Source organism: Anabrus simplex, chromosome 12 (assembly GCF_040414725.1).
Source record: "Anabrus simplex isolate iqAnaSimp1 chromosome 12, ASM4041472v1, whole genome shotgun sequence".
In the NCBI taxonomy this organism is placed as follows: Eukaryota; Metazoa; Arthropoda; class Insecta; order Orthoptera; family Tettigoniidae; genus Anabrus; species Anabrus simplex.
Window position 1 is genome coordinate 3,858,606 of NC_090276.1, and position 23,984 is coordinate 3,882,589.

The 23,984-nt window shown below is 42.0% G+C and overlaps 1 protein-coding gene across 1 annotated transcript in view; it reads right to left on the reverse strand.

Annotated features, from left to right (window-relative positions):
- Window positions 1-4,088: 4,088 nt before the first annotated feature.
- The window catches only part of sca (scabrous), a 108,545-nt gene continuing 88,649 nt past the window's right edge, over window positions 4,089-23,984 (reverse strand). Inside the window, exons 4-8 of the mRNA XM_067156527.2 lie at window positions 19,959-20,318; window positions 15,118-15,270; window positions 14,389-14,551; window positions 8,189-8,383; window positions 4,089-4,510 (exon numbers count right to left, since the gene is read on the reverse strand). Coding sequence (XP_067012628.1) covers window positions 4,089-4,510; window positions 8,189-8,383; window positions 14,389-14,551; window positions 15,118-15,270; window positions 19,959-20,318 — 1,293 coding nt within the window. The remainder of the gene's footprint in view (window positions 4,511-8,188; window positions 8,384-14,388; window positions 14,552-15,117; window positions 15,271-19,958; window positions 20,319-23,984) is intronic.

Below are 23,984 nucleotides of genomic sequence, written 5' to 3' on the forward strand. Positions count from 1 at the left end.
TGAATAGAGTTAATCTTTCTAGAAATGGATTACATAAAAACACTGACGAAATATCCCATACATGTTTAGAACTATTTTGAAATAAGAATGAGCTATAACTACTATAGATTTGTCAAATTGACGGATATGTTTAGGTTATGAACCAAAATGTTAATTACTGTACTTCCTTTTCTCTTAAATTCCAAGATACCTTTTTCTTTTTTGACAAATGTTGGTGACTTCGTAAGAACTGACAAATTCTGGTAAGAACGATTTATTTTTCACATTCTTGAGCAGTAGATGTGATAGAAAGTATTCTTCACTTTTTGTGTAGTCTGAAACCAATTCTCTTTGAAATAGATTATAGCAATATGAAGTTGTCCTTACACCCAGTTCCTCAGTTTCAATAATGAAAAAAAAACTATTGATTGTAAAAGACTTTTGAAGATTTTGAATGTTTTCAATGGATATGCTTGTTCTTTATGACGGATTACTTTACGTTGCTTTTGAACACTATGTGATTTCTTGAATACGGAGTTATATACATTCGTATAGCTGATTCTGGTTGATGTCCTGGACATTTACCCGATCCAAACAATAATAATAATAATAATAATAATAATAATAATAATAATAATAATAATAATAATAATAATAATAATAATAATAATAATAATAATAATAATAATAATAATAATAATAATAATAATAATAATAATAATATTTGATTCACCTCACTTAATTTAACTGAAATTGCTACTTATCTCTATATTCATCATAATCTAAACAGTAATTTACCATCGCTCATTGACTTCCTTTCCTCCTAATATAATGACCACATTAACAATGGCATATTTTAGAATATTTTTATTGATAAATCATTATTCCATACAATCGATAGTTGATTTTCATTACTTCAGAGCCTACATATGACAATTTCTGTTCTTTTTTTAATGTATCAGTCAAATGTCTCTGTGTTTTATAAGAAGTTCTGCCAACTTAACAAAATAAGAATTAGACTTGTACTAATACCATACACAATAATTTAATTAACATACCACATTAATCCTCGCAAACACATTCACCCACTCATTCACTTAACTACGATATGACTATGACTTCATATTATACAATCAATGGTAATTCGTGTGCACAGCTTAAAGTAACATAATAATAATTATCTTTGGATATAATGCCCTACTTCTTCATCTTAACATCCGCTTTATGCGTAAATCTCAAGGAAAAAACAATATTATACAATATTTATAAATTTTATCTTTCAAAATGGCAACAATGGCTCTGTTAACAAAGAACGCACCCATAGCAACGTCAGGATTGTAATCATCTTTAGAAGTCAGCAATATGTATCACTGCATTTTCATAGATTCCTTTTAAATAATAATATTCAAATATTATATATTTAATGTTGCTCTAACAAAACTCTCAACGAAGACGAAACATGACCGTATATAAAATGTAACGGTAATGCAATGGAAACTTTTCCCAAGTGTCAATGGAGTAATTAATTTCTGATTAAGAATACGAAGATCATCAGATGCTTAAAAGCATCTTTACAATTCAATCTGTTAAAACGTGTTTTCTTTTTCTGGAAAGGAATAATTAATACAATTCAATTATCGCAAATAAGGCGGGGATTACTGGATGTAAAGCACTGCTCTAGTTTACTAATAATGTTATATATAATAAAGATTATTGCAGTGGAGGCCCTTTTCAATCGGTCCGCTCTGGACCAAACCTTGTTCGAATAACGAAGTGGCCGGGTTAAGCCGACAATGTTAAAATAAAGGACCTAACCAGCAATTTATGCCACTTTATTTAGATTTAAGATATTTTAAAGGATATTTTGAAACATATTAGGTTAAAACTAACTGCGAATGGCATCTGCTATTGCAATCAATGAGCAATGTAAAGCCAGTTACATTTTGTCATCGAGGGTGGCAGAAAGGCAGGCGCTCACGATCGGTTAATCCGAGGTCCACTATGATTGGACCTCGTTGCTAGTTTCTCATAATCAAAGCAACATCTCCACCTAGAAATAATAATACCGAGCTCGATAGCAACAGTCGCTTAAGTGCGGCCAGTATCCAGTAATCGGGAGATAGTGGGTTCGAGCCCCACTGTCGGCAGCCCTAAAGATGGCTTTCCGTGGTTTCCTATTTTCACACCAGGCAAATGCCGGGGCTGTACCTTAATTATGGCCACGGCCGCCTGTCCCATCGTCGCCATAAGACACATCTGTGTCGGTGCGACGTAAAACAAATCGTAAAAAAAAGAACCGATTGGGTCAGAAAACATGATAAATCCAAACAAAATAAATTACTATCTATAAATGTTTCGATGAAATGTACTGTTTCTTACAGAAGAAAATTGTGATAATTTGGTATAATTTATACGCCTTTCCAGTTGAAATAAAATTAAACACAAGTTTACAATATTTTTTAATAGATTTCGAGCCTTTATGAAGAAAAATCTTAATATCCTAAAAGATTCCAATATATCTACTCTATCCCTTGTTTTTAAATACCGGTAACCCTGTTTCTCCATGTATAATGAAGCAGTTCATGCAGCACTTAACCTATGATGTATAACGTTTACTTGCACTCGCTTATTACAGTCATTTTAGTTAACAAGGCCGTGTAATTTACGCGCAAGGAGCGTTCCGGTACCGCTAATGTACAAGAACAAACACTGTCATGACAACACCCAGGTAATGACCTCTTCATTTAAAATCCGAGAACTGCCATGTTATTTCTCTCCGCTTACTTGATCCTAAGAAAAAAATAATTGAGGTTAGATTCGCGGCGCTATTACACACAACATGGCACGCGAACCATCTGAGTGAGAGCCAGCTCAAGGCCATCTGAGGCTACTTCTCCGCAGTGAAAAATAAAACAAGGGAAAGGCAAGAGCAAAAGAAAAGAAGGACCACTCATGTTTACCAAAACTGACGTCATCCTTTCATTCTTATCAACATACAGATCTAATGAAGGAATCAGGTCTGCTAAAACTATCTAATAACATATTGTTATTATGTACAAAACATTTGGTATACAAAATCGACAAGGTTCAACATTCACAGAGCTGAACCAGCCTAATACAAATCATTTAGGAACAGATTCCCACAGAACATACACAATGAGGCTTTGTACGCAGCGTTCTTCCAAAATGTGACGTAGACTTGTCAGTGCTTTGCGCAAGTCTGTCACACTGCTGAAGACTAGTATTTTCTGTGAGCGTGTCGTCTTGTGAAAGGGGGTATTTTATATTTTATAAACAGTACTGTATAGAAAATGCAACCTACGTTCCTTTCATTGTTTAGGAAGTACATTGCTTTTAATCCTTGCATGGGTATAACAGTTTTTAGACAGCCGAATTGTAATAGTGAATTTTCAGTACTAAAATATTTCTGGTTTCTAAATGACCTAATTTTACGTACTAGTATGTAAAAGTTATGTTTTTACATACTGTTGTTTACAATTGTAAATTTTGAAAATAAGACTTTTTATCTGTCGCATGCAACGAGTCCGAAAAGTGCTTATTACGCATTCATATTTCGTTACGTAAATAGTTATTTTATTCGAAATTTTTGCCACTGAAAATTGTAAAATATTATTTGACGTGAGTACTGCATGATTTCAAATGATGCTTTCTCTACCAATTTAACGGTTTCTACTTCTTTCACCTGGCTGGTTAGAATAATACATAAAAATCAAACCCTATCAGGTTGATGAAAATAAAAAATTGTCAGTTCAGTTTGCCTAAAATTCCAAGTCCCTCAAAAACCTCTCCGTACGTCACGCCAAGGCCCACTATCAGACAAGAACTTGCACGCTCCAAGACACACTGCAGGAGAAACTAAACACATACAAAAACATTTTATCAGACAGCGATACTAGCGCTCAAGCTAGGACAGGGTTCTGTATGGAAGCAGTCAATTGTTTTATAGTTTCCATGGAAACTCTGGGCAGACTTTCTTGAGGATACGCGCTCTGTGCTAATACACAGCGCTCTCTCCAGTCCTGTGTCTACGACACAGCGTTAGCAGGAACACAGACTTGTTGCAGGGGAGAACAGACGTAGTATCATCATCACGATGTGCACACTTCCCTACGTCTGAGTTTCATCTCGGACCAGGCGACGGCGATCCACTCGTTTCTAGCGCCGTCGAACCAGGTGAGCCCCAGGTTGTACCGGCCGTTGAGGTTCGCGTGCTGGCAGTGGGAGAACCACCAGCCGCCCTCGTAGTTGGCTGCACAGTGTGTGTTGCTGATGTCGCGGTCGGAGTCAATGGCGCTGAACTGCATTCTGTTCTGGTAGTCCAGCGCGTCGCTGGCGTTACCGCGGTATCCGGCTACGTGCAGACGGTAGCCGTCCTGCGCAGAGCTCACGTAGAACTCGGAGTACTCCGCCACCCACACCTTGCCGTAGATGTCGCGCAGGTCCACCCTCAGCGAGGTGCAGTTGCCTTCCGTCAGCCGATGGAGGGCTTCATTTCCCAGCCAGAATTCTCCTGAAAGAAAAAGGAACATTCACTTCAAGATGTGACACAAAGTATTGTTGTCATAGACTAACAGACTGGTTGATGAGAAATTCTAATATTTAAAATCTTAATTCTCAACAAAGTCGGTAGAGTGCACTGGTGTTCGAATCAGTCTCTTTTTTTTTTTTTTTTTTTTTTTTTTTGCTAATTGCTTTACGTCGCACCGACACAGATAGGTCTTATGGCAACGATAGGATTAGAAAACGCCTAGGAGTTGGAAGGAATCGGCCGTGGCCTTAATTAAGGCACAGCCCCAGCATTTGCGTGGTGTGAAAATGGGAAACCACGGAAAACCATTTTCAGGGCTGCCGACAGTGTGGTTCGAACCCACTATCTCCCGATTACTGGATACTGGCCGCACTTAAGCGACTGCAGCTATCGAGCTCGGTGCTACTTTTTTAGACATATCTATAGAATGGATGGTAACAACTTAAGAAAACGCATATTGAAGTACCTTTGGAAGATTTTTTTTTTCAATTTGCTTTACGTCGTGTCAAAACAGTTAGGTACGTCTTATGACGACGATGTGATAGGAAAGGTTTAGGAGTTGGGAGGAAGCGGCCGTGGCCCTAATTAAGGTACATTTGCCTGGTGCGAAAATGGTAAATCACAAAAACCATCTTTAGGGTTGCCGACATTGGGATTCGAACCCACTATTTCCCGAATGCAACCTCACAGCCACGCGCCCCTAAACGCACGGTGAACTCGCTTGGTAATAATAATAATAAGAAGAAGAAGAAGAAGAAGAAGAAGAAGAAGAAGAAGAAGAAGAAGGATGTATAGTCTCGACTTTCCACAGTCGTACGACTTGCAGGTAACAGCTTCAATCAATGCTTCTGGTAGTGTAATTTATAGCTCTGTGTTAGACGGATTAGAATGTCGTCTTGATAAACGCACCGACCCAAGGGTTAAGAAATAATCGTTCTCTGTACGTAACAAACTTGTCTTAATCCTAATTTATTCAGAGAGAACAACCTGGTTAAATTTTAAATAAACCTATTTACGCTGGGATGTGGCGGTAATACGGTGCAGCTTCTCCGAGCTGTAAAGCAAGCGGCTACATTTTAACTGAATGAAGCAAGGAGTGGGGTGGCCAGCCCCGGAGTCAACCTGACAACCTCGCAATAAAGTTGGTTGCTCCCGGCACAGTAACCCGCCATAAAACTGTTCGTTTGAAGGAACTGTCATTCTCCAGTCGTATTATTCGCCAGGGATTTCACACAGCCAAACACACACAGGTGAGGTCTGAAGCCAGGAATCTTTTACGAGCCAGTGTTTGTGTGTTTTGCCGCGGGAATACCCACCGGGGACATCAAGGAGAAGACAGCGAAGAGGACGGCATTCATTTTAAATTGTGTGCCGCACAGTCTACCTTAGAAGGCGGTGACAGGACTAGGAGTGCTAGGTGGCGTAGAAACGAACCGGCTGGTGCGGTATATAACAAGCATTCTATTGTATATCAACAGAACTGTCGTGCAGAACACACACATCTCTCAACAAGTCCACGCTGAACGTGAGTTTCGTTCCATACAGCTATTGGGTTGTACTCGAGAGATGGTGGTGGTGGTATGCTGGGTATTCAGCCCGAAGGCTGCTTTGATCCTCCACAGCTCCGCCAACAGCTGTCATAGATAGCCTAGGTGTCACTGAAGAGGCCTACTAGGGAAATGTGAAGTGAAGTAGCTTTCCGTTGCTTTCCTCACAGAGGCAGAAGCTAGTCTGCCAAGCCCATTGGAATGCATACACCAACCGACCTTATGAGCAACATTTTTACTACATTCTAGCAGGGACTGGCTGCATAAGAAACGGCATTACTAGCATCACTCATACCTCAGTCACTTTCATGTCATCAAAGCCAAGGAGACGGATCAATGAAAGTAACAAATTTATTGTAGCCCACACCAGAAGATACAGTGTAGTGTAAACAGCAGGTGGTGGTGGTGATTATTGTTTTAAGAGGAAGTACAACTAGGCAACCATCCTCTATATAACACTAATCAGAGGAAAAATGGAAGGAATTCAACACTTCAAAAACTGAAGGTATCGGCCAAAGAAAGACAAGAGCCTCGAAGGGCGTGGAATTGAAGGACTCCCTAGGCCTCGAGTGCTCTAATACCGCCGGGGTGGGAAAGGAACAAGAGTCAACCAAGGGAGGTCGAATATGATAGATGAAAGTGAGGAGCCTGGCACAAGTAAGTGGAAGCAATGCCAGGACTCAGCTGAGGGCTCCGTGGTCAAGAACCCACGCTCCCAAGTTAGGAGCCTCTGAGACCCCATTTTAGTCGCCTCTTACGACAGGCAGGGGATACCGTGGGTGTTATTCTACTTGATGGTGGGTTCGAGCCCCATCGGTGGCCATCCAGAAGGTGTTTTTCCGTGGTCGCCAATTTTCAACTAGGCTGTTAGTGTCTGTGCGACGTAAAAGCGAACAGCAAACAGTAGTTGAACATCATACCCATAACTTTATGATGCGGTCCAGTTCAGAAGAAGGATATTTAATAATAATAGTAATGGCTTAATGTCCGACTAAGTACTGTTTTCCGGTTTTCAGAGACGCCAAGGTGCCAGAATTGTGTCCCACAGGAGTTATTTTACGTGCCAGTAAATCTACTGGCACAACGCTGACGTATTTGAGAACCTTTAAATACCACCCGACTGAGCCACTGAGGAAATATCTTCATTGGGGTAATCACATAAACCGGATTGTAAATAAGGGTTACAGAGCTCTTCATGTAGTTGTGAGGATATTTAGAGGCTGTAGTAAGGATGTAAAAGACAGGGCTTATAAGACCTCAATTAGAGCATGGTCCCAGTGTATGGGACCGTCACCATCGAACGTAAAGCAGCACGCTTTGTTCTGGAAAGACTTGGGAGTAAGGAGACGAAATGCTCGACTAATCACAGTATCTTCTGAACTGTCAGTGGAGAGATGCGGGTTTTTTTTACTAGTGGCTTTACGTCTCACCGACACAGATAGGTCTTATGGCGACGATGGGATAGGAAAGGCATAGGAGTTGGAAGGAAGTGGCCGTGGCCTTAATTAAGATACAGCCCCAGCATTTGCCTGGTGTGAAAATGGGAAACCACGGAAAACCATCTTCAGGGCTGCCGACAGTGGGATTCGATCCCACTATCTGCCGGATGCAAGCTCACAGCGGCGCGCTCCTAAGATGGCTTGGAATGACAATAGTAGACGAATAATCTTCAGTGGAAATTTTAAGAGTACAAAAGCTCAAAGAATGAAGATAAAGTTGGAATTCAAGAGGACAAATTGGGATAAGTTTTCGTCTATAGGAAAAAAAAAATACGGATTGGAATCATTTATCAAGGGAGATGTTTAATACATTTCCAACTTCTTTGAAATCATTTAAGAACAGACTAGACTGATAGGTAATCTGCCACCTGGATGACAGCCCTAAATGATTGTATAGGTTTTAAATTCGTATTGTGAGGGAGCAGTTGTATCTTGTAGTAGACATGTGTTTCTTTGACTCAATACGTGGTGAGTTACCATGAGAACGGGCGGACACGCAGGGTGGTATAACAATGGGGAGGCCGCAACAATAGCGCACGCACACTCGCTCGGCGGGAGGGAGGGAGGGTTAAGCTAATACTGCTGTGATAACTGTCATTAGCGCTTCAACTCACCAGATGGCGAGCCGAAGCCCTCGGCGTAGTCAGCCCACTTGCGGTTGAAGTCCTGGGAGCCGTCTACTCGCCGCTGAACCACCGTCCACCCACCGGCACCAGTGTCCTGGTCGCAGGAGGTGACGAGAGGCGCTGCGCCCTCCGATCCGGGAGAAATGAGGTACAGTCCGGAAGGACCAGCCACTGCGCCGCAGTCTGAAAAACAATGAAAACAAAAAATTACTTCCAACATGACGGAGAGTAAGAAAAGTAACCGTACAGGATCACGTAAAAGAGCCTGAAGTTTTAGCAAACTAGAGGATCAACAGAAAACACTAGTACAAACATCTCTCATTAATCCCATCAACTATGACAATGCTGAAACGCTTTTTGCGATATATACAACAAAAAAGAAACAAACAGAATGTCCAGTTAAAAAAGACAAAGACACCTCCATGCAGGCCATGAAGGCCCTTGGAGGAGTGGAAGGTAAAGGCTTCCACATTGTTAACCGCGGCACGTGATTGGGTAGAGTGGTTAGCTCTACGCCCGGCCGCCTTTGCCCCCAGAAATTAACTTGGTACTCATGTTTGGTGTAGGCTGAGTGAACCTCAGGGCCATACGCACCTCCGGAAGTGGAAATCTCGTTTCTTAAATTTTACGACTTCCTGACGGAGATTCGAACCCACGTTCTTCCGGTCGAACCGAGCACGCCTTTACCACCTCGGCCAGGCAGCTCCTGAATGCCCAGTTAATAAATAATAATAATAATAATAATAATAATAATAATAATAATAATAATAATAATAATAATAATAATAAATCCACAGCCTGTTTCCAGTCATTAGACCGGGTCAGGAACGCAATAAATGAAACCCCCATGTAGCGACGAGGATAGGAATTGTGTCGGCTGCCGAAGTCTTGTCGCACTCCTCTGGGCCAATGATTGATGACTGACAAATGAGACGAAATTATAATGGAGAGTGTTGCTGGAATGAAAGGTGACAGGGAAAACCGGAGTACCCAGAGAAAAACCTGTCCCGCCTCCGCATTGTCCAGCACAAATCTCACACTAAGTGACCGGGATTTGAACCACGGAACCCAGCGGTGAGAGGCTGGCGCGCTGCCACCTGAGCCGCGGAGGCTCCACAATAATAATAATAATAATAATAATAATAATAATAATAATAATAATAATAATAATAATGAAAAGGATCGAATTCCCGTCAAATGTTTGGCCTTCACAGATGATCTGGTAATTCTATCTAACAATAGACAAGAAGCAATTCAGTCCCTGGAAAAACTTCATGTAATTGCATGTAAAACTGACCTGCAAATCGCATATGAGAAAACTCGATAACAGAAGGATCTGCTTGATACCTACATAAACAACCTCTGGTAAAACAGTTTGGCAAAATTCCTCAGGTAAATAATTTCAAATACTTATGGGAAATCATCCAACCATCCGGATTAAATCGTGAAGGAAGCAGAGAGAGAACTTCTAAATTACAGAAAGCCTAATACAATCAAATGGAACTGGTACAACAAAAGAGCAGTACCTCGGAACTCGAAATTAAATTAATCCTAAAGGCACATCACTAACAAAAACAAGAAAGTAAAATCTTTGGGCCAGTATGAATAGAACGAATAAGGATGAAAAGGAGGTCTCCTGAATTATACCAACATTCTGAGAAAGTATCAGACACCATTAGAAAAAGACGACTGAAATTTTATGGCCACATACAACGAATGGACAAGGAAAGACTTACTAAAAATATATTTAATTATGCCTCCTCACTCAAAATTAAAAATAACTGGATGATCAAAACCCAAAAGGACTTACAAGAAATCAGTGAAATTATATGGAACAGGCCTAACGTTAGAACGTTGGTGAACAAACATCTTTTTGTTGAAAAAAACCAAGATAAGAACCATCGCAGCATTGAGTGAAGAACGGAAGAAAAAATACAGCGAGAGGATGAAGAGATTGTGGGAGGAGAAGAAAGCAAATTCATCTGCTGAATAAGATTAATCGCACTCCTTATTTGGGCACAAAGTTAGGAAAATAATAATCATAATAATAAACCCGGCGTTTGAGTGTGTTGATAGAAATGTTGAACGCATCCAAATCGTTATGCAAATAAGTAAATGTATGAACGAGTGATAGGCCCTCAGTTCCATCTGTTATGATAATATTCAAGGTATAAGACAAAGACAGACAAAGTCACCTCCGTACAGGCCATGAAGGCCCTTGGAGGAGTGGAAGGTAAAGGCTTCCACCATTGTTAACCGCGGCACGTGATGGGGTAGAGTGGCTAGCTCTACGCCCGGCTCCCCACTGTCGGCAGCCCTGAAGATGGTTTTACGTGGTTTCCCATTTTCACACCAGGAAAATGCTGGGGCTGTACCTTTTGGTGTATGCTGAGTGAACCTCAGGGCCATATGCACCTCCGGAAGTGGATATCTCGTTTCTTAAATGTTACGACTTCCTGACGAGGATTCGAACCCACGTCCTTCCGGGCAAACCGAGCATGCTTTTACCACGTCGGCCAAGCAGCCACTATTCAAAGTATAGCTGCGGAAACCTAAAAATAGGACCGTGACAGAGATTGAACACTGGGTCATTTTAATCATAATGAGAATAAAATGGAGATGTTAAGTAGTACTGAAAAAATGATGAAGGTGAATAAAAAAAATAGCAGCGAGCGAATTTGCAATATATAAATATAAAAGTGTAATTTTACTTTTCATTCCAGACTGGAGTTTCATTTCGGGTAGATACTGTTGTTTCAGAGTGTCAGTGCAATTACAGAACAACAATATCTCTTTGCTTGTTACAACAGAATGCGCCTGCCCGCATGTAACCTTTTGCAATCTCCGCAGATTACGTTTTCAGATTTAGTTCCACACAGTTCCTCTCTTTCTTTTTTTTTTTAAACCCAATTATTTCCTTTTATCTCCGCAAAAATCATTAAGCGTTAGTCTACTGTTAATTCGTGCACACATTGCAGAGGGCTATGGATTCTAATTCGTGCTTGCAGGTCACACACAAACACACTCGCGCAGAGAAAATCGATGCTGAACTCCGCTCATCATCAACTAGTTCTTCTTTCTTTCTCATGATCTTTGAATAGCGTCAATTGAGCGTCTTCAAGTACGAAGAAACCACCTCATTATTTCTTTCAACGAGTGATATAGGGTACTTTATAATGAGTAATGCCACAGGTTTGTATATCTCGGAGGTAATGTGTTTCATTCTTTATAAAACTTGGCTTCGACGGTGATAAAAGCATAAAGAAAAAAAGAAAATCCACAGGCAAGCAACTCAATTTTGAAAACATCCTAGGGATACAAGCTACAAATTTTAGGTATTTAAATATGACAATACTGTATATTCTTTATTTCTAGAAATACCGACCTCGATAGCTGCAGTCACTTAAGTGCGGCCAGTATCCAGTATTCGGGAGATAGTGAGTTCGAACCCCACTGTCGGCAGCCCTGAAAATGGTTTTACGTGGTTTCCCATTTTCACACCACGAAAATGCTGGGGCTGTACCTTAACTAAGGCCACGGACGCTTCCTTCCCATTCCTAGGTCTTTCCTGTCCCATCGTCGCCATAAGAGATAGGTGGGTCGGTGCAACGTAAAAACAAATAGCAAAAAAAAAAAAAATCTAAAAATTACAACCCTTTTTCCTTAATCATCGTTATCCGGTCGATCAGATTAGCAGTTTTCCTTAGTTTTTCTGCCAGTTCGAGCGCTGATATGAGTCAATGTATTTTTTCAATTAAGCACCACTGCGAGTCCTTATGTGAGTCAGTGCAGAGTTCCACTTAAGCCCTTATAACTACATTCGGTGTGGAAATTTTTCAAAAAAATAAAAACCGCACGAGGGTCTTGAACCAAGGAAAACACTACAGAAAGAATTATGTAAATAAGTTAATCTGTCTAGGAATTAAATCAAAAAGAAATGAGTAGAGAAACAAGCGATTTTATGCTGTTTTTCCTGAACTGCATTTAGGCCGGAAGTGATTTTTTTCGAAATTTTTTCTTATTTTGATAAGAGGTGTCCGTGACTCAAAATGTAAAACCTTTCCAGGCTCTTTAGCCCCATATATGTCGGCACAATTGAGGAAATCGCTTAATTTTTCATGCTATGGAGACGCCTACTTTGTCTGCTAAGAAATTATGTCAACATTAATATATGCTCATATGAACACTACAGTACTCTGAGGTCAATGCCCGTACCTTCTCCCGCCCCCGCCTAAGTTCCTTTCAGTGGTGGTGACATAAACATTCTCCTCGATTTAATTCCCCAAGGCTCAGTGCTGGGTCCTCTTTAATTACACCTCTGGAGAAGCAGGTTACTATGGTAATTCACAGGCTTGTTTAACTGCTGCCGTCGTCTTCTCCGCTTCTCCGCCACTAAATGAAAAGACAATGAAATCAATGGCGCTCTTAAAAGTTTTTATGGAGGTGCTAAAACTTCTGATCACGATTTAGAGTGAAGAAAGCCCTTGTAATCGATAGTGACTGAGAGGGATGTCTGTTGGCATGGCAACCGCTGCTCAACTTCTTATCTCCTAGGGCACTTAAAACACCGCATTACCTGCTGTGAATGTGTGGCTTGCCACTGGCATTTCCTTCCCAATTACATTATCTCGGTTCCAAAGTTCGATTTTAAGTCACAAAAATGTTGGTGTCTTTCTTGAGAGTGGTATAAATTCACAATTTTTCTCAGTGTTACACGAAGAAACATGGTAGGATTGTACCGGTATTACCTTAATAAAAAATTGGTACAAACATACAAAGAATATAAAAAAGAACCATCAAGTTGAGTGGCTCAGGTGGTCGAGTGCTGGGCCTTCTCATGCTGAGTCTGTGGGGTCGATTCCGACTCAATTCTGTGGTATTTCTAGGTAATCAAATAGGCTACGTCAGCCTCGTCTCGGTAGATTTAATGACACGTAAAGGAACTCCTGCGGGACAAAATTACAGCACCTTGGCGTCTCCAAAACCACAAAAGTAATTTGTGGGACGTAAAATTAATAACATTATTATTATTAGTTTCTTCTTTTTTCTATGCCGTAAGTATTTAGCCCTATCTACTCACGTAGATACGAACCGAGTACCCATTTCTTTGGTGTACCATATTCAGAGTGTAGTTTCTTTTCCTCAGAAGTCTTCTGCAGGATCTCATTCACGTATGATTTACTTTTCCTCTTTATGTATATTATTCTTCAATACTTTCGGCTCTCTGAATACGTTGATTTTCGTCTCTGCGTTGGACGTGTCCAAACCATTTCAAGTTCTTCGTTCATTTTAGCAATTATAACAAGAGAGAAAATTGCTACAAGAAAAATAAATATGATCCCGAAAATCATAAACGGGATAGAGATTAAGAGAGTTATCCAACGGAAATTCAAAACGGCAAGAAGAACTAAAAGACAATGGCAGATACAGGAAAGCAATGCACATTTTGCCAGCTGTCCAACTTGGGATGTGAGAACCCCTTCTATTTATGCAACTCTCCCTACATGAAGATTACGTGGGCCAGAATAACCCTGATCTTGTTTGCTCTATTGCTACATACGCGTCGGTTGAAGAACTTAAATCTGACAAACTGGATGAAATGGAACTCTTGGAACTGTCAAAGAAATGGGTCAGAGTTTTCAATTTTCTTTTCAAAGAATGTCATATTAATATTACAAATCTCCTAATAAAAACAATACAGTGATTTTACGTCCCACGAACTACTTTCTTCACGGTTTCTGGAGACGCCAAGGTGCAGGAATTTTGTCCCGCAGGAGTTCTTTTACGTGTCAGTAAATCTACCGACACGAGGCTGACGTCCTTGATCATTTTCAAATACCACCGGACTGAGCCAGGATCGAACCTGCCAAGTTGGCGGTCAAAAGATCAGCGCCTCAACCGTCTGAGCCACTCAGCCCGACCCCAAACCTCCTCTAAATTGTGGAATACATATTCCGTTTGCATGGAACATCAGCATGAATACAAAACGTCTTCTCACTGATGAACTAGTGGGGAACAGAAAGAGAGAATATTGCTAAGGAAAATAGAGACGCAAAGGAGCATTGCAAAAAGTGTGCAGCCACACCCTGTCAAGAGAACACAACTCAAAAAATACCAGTATAATCTAGCCTAAGAACCAACAGTAGGACATGTAAGCGTCATGCAACAAGAACTGCAGAGTGACTCACCAGAGGGCAATCGACGCACGATACTCTGGTACTCCCGTTGAACCTTCCCCAACTCCTTGACCAATCCCGGCACAGTATTGCTGGCAGGAGACGTGGTGGGAGCGGTGATGTTGAAGTCCGTGTCGTTGAGCGGACTCCAGGCTGCGTCCACAGCAGGAGCGACCTGTCAATAGCAGATCACCATGGTAACACACTGCCGTCCAGTTCCATACTCACAAGAGGTTGATGTAATAATGTATTACAGAAGATGGAGTGGCGGGAAATTCGGTGCAAAGATTTACAATACGACATAAATTTACCGAAAAAAAAACGTATCGCTGATTGGGCAGATGCCCTCCCTTTGTTGGTATTTATATACCAGTTTCAAGACTCTGTAACCTGTCATTATATTTGCTACCTCCCCCACAGATGAACAGATTATGTAAAAAGGTATTTTTCAATTTGGAGATTTTAATGCGTGGATAATCTCACTTCCCGTGTGTTTTGCCGTTCAACTCCATCTAGCGAGCCTTTTACTGTACCTTCAATGTACTTCGCAGTCTACAGCTTTCAAAGAATCTTCACGTAATTAACATTTAAAGTTTCGAAACAACAAAAATTACATTTAGGATTTTTATTAAGAAATGGATTATTTACGACGTTTCTCAAAATAGATATTATTGACTTAAGAAGACAACTTAATTTTTTTAAACTGAATGAGAATAGTATTGTAGGACAGGGGATACCAACCTGCAGGCGGTGTATTCGCAGCTCGAGGGCGTCGAGTCTTTCCTCGGCGCTGTTCATGCTCACGTTCATCACCTGCTCCTGTAAGCCTTCTATTTTCTCCTGGAGAGCAGACTGCCCGCCAGCCAGAGCCTTCACGGAAACACGTTGGTTCTCCTGCACACAAAAAGCAAACAAAAACAGTCAGAAACAAGTTTCAGCCAGTACCACAAAGTCTCAAACCACAATATTTGTGGTTGTACACAACTATGGAAACCACAATGATATAAATTAACACGCAATGTTTGACTCATAAAAACTAATAATTGGAATATCCCAAGCAGCCTATATTTAAATAATAATAATAATAATAATAATAATAATAATAATAATAATAATAATAATAATAATAATAATAATAATAATAATAATAATAATAATATGTTCCGGAAAATATAGGCTAGAATGCAATCTAATGCGCCTAGTAGGAAGTGCCATAACACTCTCTTCCGTAGTGTAATGAGAACAGCATAACTTTTAGGGCGTTCCGGTAGGACGGACTCCTAATGTTTATGCAATTCTCAAAGCAAAACTGTTATCCGGGCTAGAGTATACTTGTTATACGCTTCAGGAAGTTTACATCCTAACCTATAAACGTCTAAACATGTGGAATGCAATAATAATATGTAGGCCTGAGTATCTCATTTTGCAGGTTCGATCTCGGTTCACTCAGGTAGTATTTGAAGGTACTGCGGAAAAATTCCAGCATCTCGGAGTCCACCAGAACCCGTAAAACTAGTAACATTTGCTATTCGCTTTACATCGCACCGACACAGATAGGTCTTATGGCGACGATGGGGCAGGAAAGGGCTAGGACTGGGAAGGAAGCGGCCGTGGCCTTAATTAAGGTACAGCCCCAGCATTTGCCTGGTGTCAAAATGGGAAACCACGGAAAACCATCTTCAGGGCTGCCGACAGTGGGGTTCGAACCTACTATCTCCCGAATACTGGATACTGGACGCATTTAAGTGACTGCAGCTATCGAGCTCGGTTCTAGTAACATTAATTTACTGATTATAGCTTACCTCGGAGGCGCTGATTTCAGTAATCTAAGGAATGTGTAAGAAATACATGTTCCAAATTTAGAAGCCATCGTTTAAAACATTCACTGCCCAGCTCCATTACTAAATGGTTAGCGTGCTGGCCTTTGGAGAGAGGGGTCCTAGGTTCAATTCCCGGCAGGGTCAGGAATTTTAACCATAATTGGTTAATTCCGCTGGCACGGGGGGCTGGGTGTAAGTGTCGTCTTCATCACCATTTCATCCTCATCACGACGCGCAAGTCGCCTATGGGAATCGCATCAAAGGACCTAAATATGGCACGTGCAACTTGTTCTGGGACGCTCCCTGCACTAAAAGCCATACACCATTTCATTTCAGTACATTCACTGTCATGTTTCTCTGCTGGGATTAAAATGCCCATTTAACACTTACAGTAAAACTGAGGATAGGTTTGACATGTACTGTACAGAGTCAAACATTCTTGAATATTGAGGATAATTACCTATATGAAATGTTCAGTGTAGTTTCTAATTATCCCAGTCAACATTCATAAGCCTAAGAATTGTTTCGTTGTCTGCTGGCTGCCATGTCCTAAGAATATAATTTCTTGTGGCCATGATCATTAACGAGTGAGGTCTGACAACGTGGTTAGCCGGTCTGTGTCCCGTTGGAATTTCATCTTCAGAATGTTGTCCGGCAAGGTGGTAGTATACAATTTCTAATCACTACAGTGCGTGTCAAAACCCTGTATACTATTCCACATGGAGTGGGGGCATGGTTGGATATTCGGATGGGGACGTTAAACCTTGAACAGACTCCCTGGCGCTATTCGACAGGAGTACGTTATGTGCTGGACCGGGTTTTTTCACCATATTCCTTCCTGCTATTGTGTATCACATCATTCATTTCATTTCGTTAACTCCTTTGATGAGGTTGACGTCCTGAAGGGCCTCCGATAGTAAGAACTCGCAACGAAGATTGATCTCAGACCATACATGTGAAGATGTGTATGGAAACAATGCTATAACGACATGCATGGCAGTTAAAAAAATAATTCCTAATATTCAGAATCGAACCTAGGAACCCTGCGTTTCTGTACAACTGCACCACCACTATTCATTCACCATGTTGAGGTCATTACAGGTTAAATGCTGACCTCCGCGGTTGGCTCAAGCAATGCTCATCTCCCTGCATCACAGTCGACAGCTGGAGATCGATACGGAGGGAGGGACTCCCTCCATTACCATAGCAGGAACATAAAAAAGAATAAAAAAGTGTTCTCCAAACTCTCTTCACTTTTTAAACTTGTAAAGTCGCTTTAAGTTGACGAGGGACGACATTCTGATATGAACGTGAGGCCCCAATTGTGTGTTTAAAGAGGCAGCCTATGATGGATGGAGGAGGCGGACAAAGAACTTTGCCACATTCCTAATTGCTGCGAACTTGTATAACAATGTTGTTTCCTCAAGTTAAATTGCCGTACCGCCCACCTCAGCCTAAAACTTACGAATACTGTCTGGAGTATGTTTTGTAGAACACCAGCTAAAGTACGCGTTAAGTGCGAGGAATGAAGTGGTTAATGCCACAAACAGAAATGTGATTTAAAGACCCACTAAATATCCCCCCAGGATGTTCCGATTCGATTGTCGGCTCTGTCACGAAATTTGAAAAGTGGCACGAGTACTTAAACGGGGTCCACTCAGCCTCGGGAGGTCAACTGAGCAGATGAGAGTTCGATTCCCACCTCAGCCATCCCAGAAGTGGATTTCCGTTGTTTCCCCACTTCTACTCCAGAAAAATGCCAGGATGGTACCTAACATTAGGCCACGGCCGCTACCATTCCGTCTTCCTTGTTTATCCCTTCCAATCTTTCCATCCTGACACAAGTCCCTTGTTCAACATAGCAGGTGAGGCCGTCTGGGCGAGGTGCTGGTCCCCTTCCCCAGTTGTATCTCTCCGACAAAATATCTCACGCTCCATAACACTGCCCTTAAGGCAGGACAGGTGGGATCCCTCGCTGATTCCGATGGAAAAACCAACCGTGGATGGTAAACTGATTACATAATAATAGTAAAAATAATAATAATAATAATAATACCGGGCGAGTTGGCCACGCGGTTACGGGCGCACAGCTGTGAGCTTGCATCCCGCAGATACTGGGTTCGGACCTCACTGTCGGCAGCCCTGAAGATGTTTTTTCCATGGTTTCCCATTTTCACAGCTGGCAAATGATGGGGCTGTGTCTTAATTTAGGCCACGGCCGCTTCCTTCCCACTCCTAGCCCTTTCCTACCCCATGGTCGTCGTAAGACCAGTCTGTGTCGGTGCGACGTCAAACAAGTACTTAAAATATATCAATTATAAGTGCTGTATACATTCAACATGCAGAATAAGAGATAGAGTAAGCTTTAAAGACTTATATTTCTTTTTCTCTCGTAGGTCAGACGAAGGAGGATATTTATAATCTACTTAGGTTCCCGGTAATCCGCTTGATTAACTCAGGCAATAGCAGTTAAAGAGAAAACGGCTGCACGCTCCTTTTTCTAATAGCTTTCTTTTATTTTTATTTAAGCTCATTCTCCGCTGGCTTTCTACAAAGAGAGAATGATGGTTCGCTATGGTTACGGATGAGGGCAAGACACGGCCGGCGAGGCGGCAGCTGCTGCTTCCACAGAGATGTACCGGTCCGGTCCACTTAGCGCCCGCATGGCTTCAGCAGGCCTTGAGACTAGCCACACACCTGCTCCTGAGCCGGCCAAGGAGAAACTGTGGCGAAGGGTGGAACAAACATACTTACGGAGGGCCATGGACACACGCCATTGAAGGGGAAAGAAGCTGGCTTTGCAGCTGCCACGTCACGGAAAACTGAAGCTATAAATAGACCTCCGTCGTTTGTGGAAGTATCTGCTGGTCTAAGGTTGCTTGGATCTTCGAAATCTAGCACCGTATTCCAGTTAATTAATTAATAAGTCCACAGATCATATGAGAGCACTAATGAGGCACACTGATCCAGGAAACAAATATGATTTGGTGTTGAAGTATTACGGAAGGAGCATCCGTAGTTCAGGCGGCAGCGCGCCGGTCTCTCACCGCTGGAGTCTGTGGTTCAAATCCCGGTCACTCTATGTGAGATTTGTGGTGGACAAAGCGGAAAGTGCTGCTGGATTGACAGACGACAAGGAAAATCGGAGTACCCTGGAGAAATCCTGTCCCGCCTCCGCTTTGTTCAGCACAAATCTCACATGAAGTGACCAGGATTTGAACCACGGAAATCACTGGTGAGAGGCTGGCGCGCTGCCGCCTGAGCCACGGAGGCTCTCCTAGTAAGTATTAATAATAATCATCATCACAATAAAGTAATATTAAACATCATAATAAACTAATAATAATAATAATAATAATAATAAAAGCAACGCAAAGTCATCTCCGTACAGGCCATGAAGGCCCTTGGAGTGGTGGAAGGTAAAGGCTTCCACTATTCGTAACCTCGGCACGTGATAGGGTAGAGTGGTTAGCTCTACGCCCGGCCGCTTTTGCCCCCAGGAATTAACCTGGTACTCATTTTTTGTGTAGGCTGAGTGAACCTCAGGGCTATGTGCACCTCCGGAAGTGGACATCTCGTTTCTTAAATTTTACGACTTCCTGACGGGGATTCGAACCCACGTCCTTCCGGGCAAACCGAGCACGCCTTTACCGCCTCGGCCAGGCAGCCCCTAATAATAATAATAATAATAATAATAATAATAATAATAATAATAATAATAATAATAATAATAATAATAATAATAATAATAAAGGTCCTCACCTGGTCCTCCTTGACGACAGCCAGTGAAGACTGCAGCTGTGCCACGTTCACCTCTACCTTGGAGATCTCTCGTTGCATGTCAGGCATTGAGCGATCCACCTTGTTCTCCAAGGTCTCCACACTCTCCAGGAGTTGAAGCACGGACAGGTGAAGTTTGTCCACCCCTTGACCCTTGGTGATGGTACTCTCGAGCGTCGCCACTCGGGAGCTCAGAGAGTCCACCCGACGAGCCTGTCGCTCGGTCGCCTCCACCTGCCGTCGCAACAGCCTCTGGTGTCTTGTCCGTCGTTCCTCCAAAGCTCGCACCTCGGAGCCCGGGAGAACGTCATTACTCTCCTCCTCATGGTGTTCCTTCTCCTTCTGTGGACAGACAAAACCGTTACTCCCTATAAATGTGCGTAGGAGTGGGGACACAATAAATCATAGTTTGAATGGAGAAGCCGGGGATAGTTCTGAACTATATTACATTAGTACCACATATCTACGTAAAAGGCCACGGAATTGGATAAATCTTCAGAGGGATAACATCTTTACTAATGAAGCCAAACATCTAGGAGGCATTGCAATAGCATACACGTCTATTCAGGGGACCTTGGAATTAAATAAAATTTCAGAAGAACATCATATCTCCACCAAGGAGGCTGAGAATCAAGAAGGCACTGTAAGAGAATATTAGCTGTATATAGGAGGCTATGGATATATCTAGAAGACATCCTCTTCTTAGGAAGCTGTGGATTAGAAATAATGAAACAAGAACGTGCTCCCGCTAGCACACCCGGCCCGCGAGAATATTTGACTAGGGAACACAGAATATCGTGTAGACTCCCATATTATTGGGATATTTAGAACATCCTGTGAGTATAGTTCGAGAGGAATGTAATGAAGGTAATTACGATATGGTTTACAAAGTTTTAGACAAACACTAGCAAATGTGTGTTTTGCAAATTAGAAAGCAACAACACAAACCAATCTCTTGGAAGAAATGGCCAACGGAACAAACATAAAAAACACTGCAAACCTTTTGATAACACATATTGGACAACAGAAAAAAGTAAAGGAATTCAAGAAAATGGTTTAGAAAAATTTGCTGTAGAAAAAAAGTTACACAAGACGGAAAGAGCGTATGACATCACTAAGAAGGTTTAAAACCGAAAAAAGCTTATCTAAAAATCTTAAAATAAGGTGCCACAATACAGTGGTTAATCATATGAACTAGAGTTTAGATAAATTGTAAGGACTAAAAAGATTAATCATAAAAAAATCTTAGGACCCATAAAGACAACAGAATAAGAAGTAATGAGGAAAAATACCAGAACATAGAAAATATGAGAAACGATAAGAAAAGGGAGACTGCTATATTTTTGACATATCTATAGAATGGATGATAACAGATTAACAAAACGGATATTCAAGTACCTTAGGACAAAAAGTCAACAACAAGCTGAATACAAGAGGTCAAAAAAGAGTTAGAAAGAAATAAAATAAGAGGTCCGCCTCTGTGGTGTAGTGGTTAGCGTGATTAGCTGCCACCCCCGGAAGTCCGGGTTCAATTCCCGGCTCTGCCACGAAATTTGTGGTACGAGGGCTGAAACGGGGTCCACTCAACTTCGGGAGGTCGACTGAATAGAGGTAGGTTCGATTCCCACCTCAGCCTGTTGGAAGTGGTTTTCTGTGGTTTCCCACTTCTCCTCCAGGCAAATGCCGGGATGGTACCTAACTTAAGGCCACGGCCGATTCCTTCCCTCTTCCTTGCCTATCCCTTCCAATCCTCCCATCCCCCGCAAGGCCCCTGTTCAACATAGCAGGTGAGGCCGCCTGGGCGAGATACTGGTCATCCTCCCCTGTTGTATCCCCCAACCCAGAGTTTGAAGCACCAGGACACTGCCCTTGAGGCGGTAGAGGTGGGATCCCTTGCTGAGTCCAAGGGAAAAACCGACACTGGAGGGTAAACAGATAAAGAAGATTATGAAGAGAAGCAGAAGAAGAAGACAGCAAATATAATAAAGAAGCCTAGATAATGTATTAAATGATGGACCATGCCAACATTGTTCATATTATGTAACTGCCGGGGTGTATGTAGATACGGGCCCGTTCGCTGCATGATGTCAGAACGAATTTAAACATCAGAGGTCCGGAGTATAATACAGGTCAGTCGACCAGCTAGGAATTCCACCGCCAGCCGAATACGTCAGATATGAAAGCTGACTCATTGTTCATCTCTACTAAGCATCTAGAATACATTCCAGGAGCATGTATAAATCCATAGATATGGACGATATTTCTGTAGTACAAAATCATCTCTCTTCAAGAGCTCGTAACTTTAGAAAAGATTGCAACTTATGTAGCTGCTGTGGAAGACATTGTAGGAACACAATAACTCTCTTCCATGAAAAGGAACGTGACTGTAAATCCTAATCAACAAACTAGCAATATTTTCTTTTTCTCACTGACCTAATATGACATGTAAGAGATGGAGGAGGCAAATAAATTGGAGTCATACTTTCCGATGGGAAAATCAAATGATCCTATACATGTCATATATGTCTCTCGGTCACGACCATCCTTCGACGGTTGCTAATTTCGGATGAACACTAGCCATAAGACATAGCCTGCACGGTTGCTATGTAACACTGTTTGGCCATCCATCCATACCTTACATCACAGCCTGCACGATTGTTAGGTAACATTGTCAGGGCATCCATCCATACCTTACATCATAGCCTACACGGTTGCTAGGTAACATTGGCCATCCATCCATACCTTACATCACAGCCTGCAGGGTTGCTAGGTAACATTGTCTGACCATCCATCTATACCTTAACATCACAGCCTGTACGGTTGCTAGGTAACATTGGCCATCCATCCATACCTTACATCACAGCCTGCACGGTTGCTAGGTAACATTGTCCGACCATCCATCTATACCTTAACATCACAGCCTGTACGGTTGCTAGGTAACATTGGCCATCCATCCATACCTTACATCACAGCCTGCAGGGTTGCTAGGTAACATTGTCTGACCATCCATCTATACCTTAACATCACAGCCTGCACGGTTGCTAGGTAATATTGTCTGACCACCCATACATACCATCCATCACAGCCTGCACGGTTGCTAGGTAACATTGTCTGACCACCCATACCTTAATATCACAGCCTGCACGGTTGCGAGGTAACATTGTCTGGCCATCCATCCGTACTTTACATCACAGCCTGCACGGTTGCTAGGTAACATTGTCTGGCCATCCATCCGTACTTTACATCACAGCCTGCACGGTTGCTAGGTAACAATATCTGGTCATCCATCCATACCTTAATATCACAGCCTGCACGGTTGCTAGGTAACATTGTCTGACCACCCATACCTTAATATCACAGCCTGCACGGTTGCTAGGTAACATTGTCTGGTCATCCATCCATACCTTAATATCACAGCCTGCACGGTTGCTAGGTAACATTGTCTGGTCATCCATCCACACTTTATACAACAGCCGGCACGGTTGCTAGGTAACATTGTCTGGTCATCCATCCATACCTTAATATCACAGCCTGCACGGTTGCTAGGTAACATTGTCTGGTCATCCATCCACACTTTATACAACAGCCGGCACGGTTGCTAGGTAACACTGCCTGGCCATCCATTCGTACTTTATATCACAGCGTGCAAGGTTACTAGGTTACACTTGTGCCACACATTTTGTTACATACACTATTTCGTTACATTTTCGGAAGATCCCCCTCCCCCTCGCTCAGTACAAAGTTGAAACAAGAAGGAGGTTACAAACGCCGAGCTCGATAGCTGCAGTGCGGCCAGTATCGGGAGATAGTGAGTTCGAACCCCACTGTCGACAGTGCTTAAGATGGTTTTCCGTGGTTACCCATTTTCGCATCAGGCAAGTGCTGGGACTGTACCGTAATTAAGGCCACGGCCGCTTCCTTCCCACTCCTAGCCCCTCCCTGTACCATCATCGCCATAAGATCTATCTGTGTCGATGCGACGTGAAGCAATATGTAAAAACAAAAATG